Source organism: Lolium perenne, chromosome 2 (assembly GCF_019359855.2).
Source record: "Lolium perenne isolate Kyuss_39 chromosome 2, Kyuss_2.0, whole genome shotgun sequence".
Lineage (NCBI taxonomy): Eukaryota > Viridiplantae > Streptophyta > Magnoliopsida > Poales > Poaceae > Lolium > Lolium perenne.
The window spans coordinates 49,714,128-49,724,514 of record NC_067245.2 but is presented as its reverse complement, the minus strand read 5'-3'; the positions used below and the strand labels follow the sequence as shown (position 1 = coordinate 49,724,514).

Sequence of the window (10,387 nt, the reverse complement as noted above, 5' to 3'; positions counted from 1 at the left end):
CCTAAGAGGTTAGTCACAATAGGCTTGGCAACCCAAATGGTTCTTTTCTTGACACCACTTTGAGCACCAACATATTTGGCAAACACATTGCCACCCTCATCCTTACAAAGAGAATAAACATCATCAATGGAGATAGAGTTGGATGAGGTACCAATAGTGCAAAAAGAGGAGATGTGGCCCTTCTCACGGCATATGTAGCAAGTTCTTTTCTTCTCCTTCTTCTCACTAGATTTCTCCACAATGGGAGCATTGGCTTGTATCTTCTTGGGAAGTGGCATTTCTTCAACTTGAGGTTGAATATGAGTTTGAGCTTGAGGCCGCTTCCCTTTTTGCTTCTTCTTCAAAGGACAAGATCTAACATGATGCCCTTCAATTTTGCACTTGAAGCAAACAATCTTCGCCGGGTCTTTGACTTGTAATTGGCCCTTCTTAATCTTGTTGCTCTTGGACTTGTTCTTGTTGTTGGAGTTGAATCCAAGTCCACTCTTGTCATTGGGGGATTGTTGCACACTCAACATCTTGTCAATTTTGCATTTCCCTTCATGACACTTTACCAAGTCGTTCTTCAAAGAAGTGACTTGGGCCTTGAGCTCTTTGATTTCCTCTACATGGTTAGTAACAACACAAGTACTAGAGGAAGTAGAACCTTCATTGTTAGAGCAATAAGGCAAGGAAGATAATTCATCACAAGATTTAGCAATACTATGAGTGGATGAATTACAAGGACTAGCACATGGCAATATAGCATTTTGAGTAGTAGTGCTAGTATCCACATGAGGCTCACAAGGTGTTGCCTTAGATATGATAGCCTCATGAGCTAACTTTAGCCTATCATGAGAGGCTAGAAGATCCTCATGGGAGCTAGAAAGCTTTCCATGATTTTCTTCCAATTTCCCATAATTGCAAGTTAGCAAATCAAGTTGAGCCCTTAGCTCAACATTCTCCTTCATGATAGATGCTTCACAAGAAGTAGAGTTAGTAGCACAAGCATCATCACAAGACATATCAAGAATAGAGGGTAACATAGCATGCTCTTTTAAATATGAAGCTTGTAGTTGCTCATATGACTTGGTGAGGATAGAGTGTTCGCTCTCCAAGGCCTTGTGGGCCTTGTCTAGATCATCTAGATCCTTAACAAGTTTATCATGGCCAACACCAACTTTGAACTTTTCATTTTTAAGCAATTTTAATTTAGCTTTAGCATGGTCTCTTTCTTTAGTGAGTTTAGCAAATATTTCATTTTGAGACACCTCAAGGGTTTGAAGTTGCTCCTCAAGAGAGGCTACGGTCTCTTGTTCTTCTTCAAGATCATTCTTTAAAGATGCTACATCATCGGCATACTCTCGTTCAAGAGCACCCTTTTTATCAATGGTGTTCTCATGCATCCAAATAAGTGTTTGGCTCTCAATAGCGGTAGTCAAGATTTCAAAGAAGTGAGAGCTAGCAATTTTATCTTTGTAAAGAACCTTGAATACACTCTCACCTTTATCGCGTAGAGAGACAACCCAATCCTCTTCTTCATATTCATCCTCATTCTTATCACCACGAGACATATTAGGTTCCATGGTAGGAGGTACCGTGGAACCCTTGGCCATAAGGCATATATGAGGACCGTGAAATAAAGATGAGGAGTTACTTGAGGCTCCTTTCAAGATCTTGTCTTGACCAATAGAATCTTTGGTTTCCTCTACATTGTTAGACACACAACAACTAGAGGAAATAGAATCATTTTTATCATGGCCACAAGACAATGCAAGCATATCATCATTAGATTTTTTCAAGCAACTTACACATGATATGCAAGGACTATCAACACAAGCATGTAAATCATTTCTAGTGCTAGATGTGTTTAAGTCCAAAGATGAAGCATTGCAATGAGATAGAGATGAAGAGTCATCAATAGTAAGCTCAAAATCAATATTGCAATTTTCATCACCACTCACCATATCATTACCTTGTGTCTTACCACACTTTGGTGAAGTGGATGAAGATGAGAACTCATCACGGCCGGAAGTGGAAGCAAAACAATCATCCTCAATGATAGTGGACACATCATATTTATCTTGAAGCTTTGTCCATAATTCATGAGCGCTCCCAAAAGGCATGATTGAAGAAGTAACTACATTGCTCACAACAATGGAAAACACATGAGAAGCAAGAGCATCGAGACAAGAGTTTTTCTCCTCCTCAAGAGATAAATTTTGTGGATCCTTAGGAGAAGAAAAACCCATGTCAAGAAATCGCTCCATGTCCGGGGACATACGCCGCAAAATATTAAGCACATAAATTTTCCATAGATCATAATTTGTGCCATCAAATATAAACAAGTTATTGTGCCCTAATCCCCTAACCGACATCTTTACTCTCAAGGCGGTGAAGCCTAAGAATGAGAGACCTTGCTCTGATACCAATTGAAAGGACACGGATGTCGCCTAGAGGGGGGGTGAATAGGCGATTTAAAACTTTTACGAGATGGGCTTAACAAATGCGGAATAAAACTAGCGTTTACTTTGTCAAGCCCAAAGCCTATATACTATGGTTCACCTATGTGCACCAACAACTTATTCTAAGCAAGAGTTAACCTATGTGCACCAACAACTTATGCTAAGCAATACAAGCAAGTATGTGATAGCAAGATATATATAACTTCAAGCACGATGGCTATCACAAGGTAAAGTGCATAAGTAAAGAGCTCGGGTATAGAGATAACCGAGGCACGCAGGAGACGATGATTTATCCCGGAGTTCACACTCTTGCGAGTGCTAATCTCCGGTGGAGAGGTGCGGTTGCTTAGTGCTCCCGAACGCCACAAGAGGCTCACCTTGAGGTGTGGTTGCTCGATGCACACCAACGCCACAAAGGCCTCACCCCAAGATGCGGTACTCACACCACACACCGAACGCCACGAAGGCGCCTCACCTAAATCTCCGGTGACCCTCGCCACAAAGGCCTAGGTCACGGTTCCACTAAGGGATTTCCTTCGAGGCGGAAACCGGGCCTTACACAAAGATTGGGGCACACATTCACAACTTAATTGGAGGCTCCCAACAAATCGCCACAAAGGCCTAGAATCCGTCTAGGGTTCCAAGAACCCAAGAGTAACAACCTTCTTGCTTTCACCACCACGAATCACCGTGGAGAACTCAAACCGATGCACCAAATGCAATGGCAAGAACACCACAAAGATGCTCAAGTCCTTCTCTCTCAAATTCCAACAAAGCTACAAAAGCTATTGGGGGAATAAGAGAGGAAGAATAAATAAGAGGAGGAACACCAAATTTCTCCAAGATCTAGATCTAGTGGATTCCCCTCACAAAGAGAGGGATTTGATTGGTAGGAATGTAGATCTAGATCTCCTCTTCCTCTTCCCTCAAAAAGATTCAAGAAGCATAGGAGGAGTAGAGGGAAAGGGAAGCTCTCAAGGTCAACAATGGTGGAGAGCACAAAGGGGAAGAGGTGGCTGCCCAAGGAGGAAGAAGGGGGGCTTAAATACCCCCTCCCATCGAAATATGACCGTTTGGGTCAGCTCAGGCCGGATTTTCCGGGCCGGATATTTGCAAAATATCTGGGCCCCAAAAAACGGCTAAGGACATGAGAAAACTGCTCTCAGGATGGGGGCCGGACATTTGGCCGGATATTTGCCCGGATTTGTCCAAAAACCGGATTTTTCCGGGGGGGGGGGGGGGGGGGATTATCCGCCCCAAACTTGGGCCGGAATATCCGCCCCCCGAAAACTAGCAGAAACATCAAACTGAAACGGGCATAACTTTAGCATCCGGACTCCGATTTTGATGATCTTGGGCTTGTTTTAAAGCTAGGAACAAGCTCTACAAGATCATGCAGGAAACCATCATAGTCCAACAAGGGAGGATAGAAACAAATGATGAAAGGTTTGACCTATCTAAAAAAGACATACCGGTAAAACCTCCAATCTTGAAAATGCAACAAGTTGCCCGTGCAAAAACCATTCTTGATGAACTAGAGCTTGTCATGAGAATAAGCACAAGCTCTAAATCATCACATGGATAAGATCCAAATAATAACCAAGAAAGATGATGAACCAAACTCGAAAACGCAACAAGTGATCTATGCAAAATCCGTTTTCGATGAACTAGAGCTTGTCATGAGAATAAGCACAAGCTCTAAAACATCACATGGATAAGGTCCAAATAACAACCAAGAAAGATGATGCAAGGATGCAAAGGTTTGAGCTCTCTCCGAACGATACGATCGAGTTACTCACTCGAGAGCCCTCTTGATAGTACGACACCTAAACTATAAACCGGTCTCCAACTACACTATGAGACCGGTGAGAAAGAAACCCTATCAATAGCAAACCTTATACTTGCGCATTCCACTTGAGCTTGATGACGACGATCTTGACCTCAACAAGATGGAACGCCTTTCTTGCTTGTGCTTGCTTGACGAAGTCTTGTAGATTGCTCCCCCATAAACCACCATGGGAGAGCTTCTTCTTCGGCGCATCTTTACATATCCATGATCACCATATGGATGGCAAGACTCAAGCAAAGGATCTCTTCGAGATGGCTCATCTTGAACTTGCACATCATTTCTCCATGGCAAGCTTCAAGCTTATGAACTCTTCGAGTTGGCTCATCTTGAACTTGCACTTCATTTCTTCATTCTTCATCATGTTGATGTCTTGAAGTAACTTGAGGGCTCACTTCATCTTCATCTTCAAGACATACTTGACACTTGATATCCTTCATCAATTTCTTCTTATTGCAACCTTGAAGCCAACATATGGTTCAAGAATTGCCTATGGACAACTCCTACAAATATAACTCAATGCAAACATTAGTCCATAGGGATTGTCATTAATTACCAAAACCACACATGGGGGCTCCATGCACTTTCAGCATCTTCCCTCCTTGCTTGCACCTTGGCAAGCTTCACCTCACTCTTCTTCTCGGTGATGAGGAGCTTGGTCTCCAACGTCTTCATCGTCAATGCCTCCTTGGACTTCATGAGTTGATCCAACGTCTTCATCCTGCTCGCCTTCTTGGCAGCCGGCGGGGCTTCGCCCGGTGAAGCTGCGGCCGACGAAGCTGCCGCCGCAGGAGCTTCGAAGAATTGCTTCGGAAACCTCTTCCTCTTCGACGGGATGGTGGCGGAGATCATGGCCGACACCACGCCGGCGTTCGGCGCAGCTCCGACGGGGACATCGACCACCGCGGCCGGAGGAGATGCATCGCCGGCGGTAGGCGGCTCTTGCGGACGATCCATGGCAGCGGGATCCGGTCGGGAAGGGCGCGGGGGAGGAGATCGGGCGGCGGCGGCGACGGTTGGCTTCAGCGAAATCCTTCGCGCGCAGTGGAGTGGGCGATACTGGTTTCGCCCTCTATCCCCGCTCCCACCCCGCACAAGTAGGGGGCGACGACCCGCCCCGTAATCCAAAACAGCAAAAAACGATGTGGGGGCCATTTTTACGGGGCGTGCTAGACGGCCGGGTAGAGCCGAAACCCGTATATTGGCGGTTATTATACGGGTTTGCCCCTTTTACGGGGTCTGTTAGACATGCTCTAAGACGCAGTTGTGCATGTGCACGGAGGGAGGTCAGCGATGTCCAGGGGAGCAGTCGGCATCGAGGTGGTGGGGTGCGGTGACCCAGCACACCACTACATGCTATAGACACCGCTCCACTAATATTACACCCCTTAGAGTGGTACAACAGAAACATTGCGGGTCCAAGACATTGCCTATTGAATTACAACTTCGACTCGTTACAACAGATTAACACAACCACCTAATTACGATGAGGTAAAATTACAAATAAAGTCTAGAAGAACAAGTCGTAGACTAGAGTTATCCTAGCTCTACCTATAGATATACTTGATTGCTAAAGAGACTATGACTGAACTTTAGCGGCTTAGGTTTTAGGATTAGGAAACTGATTCCCCTCTACTCCTATTCCAGGTTTCCACCATGGTCTATGTAGTAGTTGACTTCATTGACTTATCTAGTTGGTTCCTGCCCCTTGTATTAGTTGACTCCTCCATTTTTGAGTTTTACAATAGCTTCTCCTTCGACGACTCTCACTCTAAGCAGGGGTTCAGGAGGGAAAGGGTTAGTACGAGTGTACTTAGCAAATTCAATAAGTGTTTCATGCACTAACTACAACTATAAACGAAGTCGTAGGTAAATGCAAGTTTTCATAATTATTTCTTCAAAATGTTGGTTTTATTATGGAAAAACTATGTATATCAGCCTTCACAAGGTGTCTAGAACTTCATGGTGTTCTTTTCCTATCGCGTTCGCAGTTCTTTCCAGAACAGGGAATGGCAAACCACAATTCAAAACACTCAGGTGTGTTACTTTTTCCCATAAAAATTGTATTCTGACTCTACAGGTTGCGGTCCTAGTATAGAGATTCCAATCCGATTCATAATCACGATTCTGACAACTTTGGATAAGACTATCGTTTGATCTCTCGATTTGGAAGGCTGGAACGAAGGACTAGTAGAGGAGGCTGAGACGCAACTGCGCCGGTGCATCGGGGGAGGTCGGAAATGTCTAGGGGCAGCAGCCGGCGCTGTGGTGGCGGGGTCTGCATCAGGAGGCGATTTATGGGAGAGATCGAGCGAAAGAGAACGACTGAAGGAGAGAGACCAGTTTGGTCAGGCTCCCCTGTTGGGCCATAACCCTGTGCTAATCCCAAACCATTTTGGTTGAATTCCCTGCCTATAAAGGAAAAAAAAATGTTCATCTATGAAACAGAGAAATTTGTTCTAAAAGGACATATAAAGAGAAATTTATTCAATTCACAAAAGACTATAAAATACTCAATTTTTTCAAATAAATGCCTTAAATAAATGAACTTGGCATACGAAGGATTTCATAATTGGAAAAGTCTAACAGAAATGTTTCTATGAAAATTTTCTTTTGTAAGAGTTTGAGGTGTATTATATTGTGCTACAAGGCGAGCAACTTGGCATACGAAGGATTTCATAATTGGAAAAGTCTAACAGAAATGTTTCTATGAAAATCATCATGCAAAATATATGAACCTCACCAGTAATTTACAGGCAGACCATTAAATACCAGTTTCAAGAATTGCATTTAATTAACTGAGCAATTTTGCCCATGTAGTCAAATCTAAGCTTGATCCTCGCGAACTTGATCACAGAAATGTTTCATGCACTAGGACATAGAATGTACTATATTCCTTCTAACTTTGCCACCATTCCAAATCAATAAATAACTGAAACTATCATATTCTAGTCACCACATAAAGATAAAGGCATGCCAACAAGAGTTGCATCTTTGTATACCCTCACATTAGTCAATGTGGCTAGGTGAAATGTTTAATCCAGAGCAGTAAAGTAGAACATAAACACAGCAACAGCTTATTGCGTGGTTCAGGAAGGCATATCAGTGATTACGCTTGGAGGCTAGTCATAAGCTACAACAATGGAAGCAAATCCTGCATCCTCTTGTACCCTTACCCGACTGCTGCAATCCCAACAAATTCCAATTTTAAAAAATTAAGACACAACGCACACAGAGGTTGCATCTTCTAGGAACGCTAAGAATCAAAAATGGAGACACCTTAGGTTCGCGAATAGGGATCACTCAAGTGCGCCTGCGACCTTGAGCTTGGCGGCGAGCGCCTTGGCCTCCTATCCAAGTGATAACACCATTTCATGATCAAACATAAGCAAAGTATATTTGATCAATGAAACATCTATACATTATGCACCATCTTAATGACATAATCTCTTGCTTTATCATGTAACAGCAGAACATTCATATAAACCACGGACTAAATTATTCAAACTGTTTACAAATGCTAAATTTGTTATCTGTTCATGGCATCATATGTTTTTGACTCAAATGAGCTAAACCAGTGACCAAATAAATTATTCAAACTGTTCACAAATGCAAAATTTCTGATCTGTCCATGACATCAGATGTCTTTGACACAAGTGAGCTACTTGTACATGAGATACAAACCTTCCATATTTATGCCTCCTAAGTCCTAACAAGAAAAACATCGCATTTTTTAGGAAAATCATCATGCAAAATATATGAACTTCAGCGGTAATTTACAGGTAGACCATTAAACACCAGCTTCAAGAATTGCATCTAATTAGCCAAGCACTGTCGTCCATCTGGTTAAATCTAAGCTTCGTCCTCACCAACTTGATCACAGAAATGTTTCATGCACTAAACATAGAATGTATATTCCTTCTAACTTTGCGACCATTCCAGATCAATAAATAACTGAAACTATTATATTCTAGTCACCACATAAAGATAAAGGCATGCCAACAAGAGTTGCATCTTTGTATACCCTCAGACTAGTCAATGTGGCTATTGAAATGTTTAATCCAGAGCAGCCAAGTAGAACACGACACAGCAACACCTTCTTGCGTGGTTCAGGAAGACATATAAGCGATTATGCTTGGAGGCTAGTCATAATAAGCTACAACAATGGAAGCAAATCCTGCATTCTCTTGTACCCCTACCCAATTGCTCCAATCCCAACAAATTCCAATTTAAACAAAAAAAAAATGATTCCATATAATACAACTCAAACTCTTACAGAAGAAAATTCCATAGAAACATTTCACTTAGCATTTTCCAATTATGAAATCCTTCGCATGCCAAGTTCATTTATCTTTAAGAGAAAGATTTAGCAATGGATTTTTAAACAATTTCTTAGATGCCAGTACTCTACAATATGTCAAAATCTATCCAAGTGATAACACCATTTTATGATCAAATATAATTTTTTTATATTTGGTCAATGAAAGCTCTACATTATAAATCATCTTAATGATATAATCTCTTGCTTTATCATGTAACAGCAGAACATTCATATACACCGCAGACTAAATTATTCGAACTGTTTACAAATGCAAAAATTATTATCTGTCCGTGGCATCATATGTCTTTGCCTCAAATGAGCTAAACCAGGGTCTAAATTATTTAAGTTGTATACAAATGCTAAATTTGTTATCTGTCCATGGCATGAAATGTCTTTGACTGAAATGAGCTACACCAGGGTCTAAATTATTCAAACTCTATACAAATGCAACATTTGTGATCTGTCCATGGCATCAGATGCCTTTGACTCAAATGAGCTACTTGTACATGGCATACAAACCTTCCATATTTATGCGTCCTAACAGACGATGCATCACAGTTTTTTTTGTTGGAAAATCATCACACGAAATATTTGAACTTCACCTGTAATTTACAGGCAGACCATGAAATAGCATTTTCAAGAATTGCATCTAATTAACAGTGTTGTCCATCTGGTCCAATCTAAGCTCCGTCTTCACCAACAGAAATGTTTCATGCATTCCTTCTAACTTTGCCACCATTCCAAATCAATCAATAAATAACTGAAATTATCATATTCTAGTCACCACATAGAACAAGAGTTGCATCTTTGTATGCCCTCACACAATATGGCTGTTGAAATGTTTAATCCAGAGCAAGTGAAACAGAACACGACACTGCAACACCTTATTGCGTGGTTCAGGAGGACATATCAGTGATTATGCTTGGAGGCTAGTCGTCATAATAAGCTACAACAATGGAGGCAAAACCTGCGCATCCTCTTGTACCCCTACCAACTGCGCCAATCCCAACAAAATTCCAACTGAAACAAATTATAAGACACAGCCCACACACACGCACACAGCCGTTGCATCATCTAGGAAGGGCACGCTAGGAATCGAAAAACGGGGACCCTGCACCTTAGGCTGGTTGGAGAAGATCAGTCGAGCGCGACGGACGCGCCGGCGGCCTTGAGCTTGGCGGCGAGCGCCTCGGCCTCCTCCTTGGGGAGACCGGCGCGGACGACGACGGGCGCCTTCTCCACCAGCTCCTTGGCCTCCTTGAGCCCGAGGTCCGTCATGGCGCGCACCTCCTTGATGATCTTGATCTTGGCCGCCGCCTCGTACTTCTCGATCCTCACGTCGAACGCGGTCTTGACCGCGGCGGCCTCCTCGGCGGGCGCGGCCGCGTCTCCGGCCGCGCCGGCCGGGCCGGCCCCCGAGGCGGGGGTGGAGGTGAGCGAGAGGCGGAGCTTGAGGCGCATGAGGGCCGAGTAGTCGTCGAGCTCGGCCGAGGAGAGGGCGAGCAGGCCGTCCGCGATGCGCGAGAGCTTGGGGTCCTCGCCGGCGCCGGCGGCCGCCGCCGCCGTGGAGAGGCGGCGCAGGCGCGGGATCAGCGGCGCGAATTTGGAGGCGAAGAGTGCCATTTCCGTAATTGTCGGGAACTACGGGGTTGGGGGTAGGGTTTTGCATCTGAAGAGCTTGAAGATCAGAAAACATAAACAGAAAGTACGCCATCTGCCTATGAAAACGTATTACGCTGGAGGCGCTTCCACCTACACTTTGGCCCACCTGTCGGT

The 10,387-nt window shown here is 43.7% G+C and overlaps 1 protein-coding gene across 1 annotated transcript; it reads right to left on the bottom strand.

Moving 5' to 3' along the window:
* Window positions 1-7,246: 7,246 nt before the first annotated feature.
* On the bottom strand, window positions 7,247-10,276 carry LOC139829784 (uncharacterized). Its single transcript, XM_051358331.2, has 2 exons — window positions 9,729-10,276; window positions 7,247-7,640 (listed from the first exon to the last, which is right to left on the bottom strand). Exon 1 carries the CDS (start codon window positions 10,232-10,234, stop codon window positions 9,749-9,751), a length of 486 nt encoding a protein of 161 aa, XP_051214291.1. The 5' UTR covers window positions 10,235-10,276; the 3' UTR covers window positions 7,247-7,640; window positions 9,729-9,748.
* Between the last annotated feature and the right edge of the window lie 111 nt (window positions 10,277-10,387).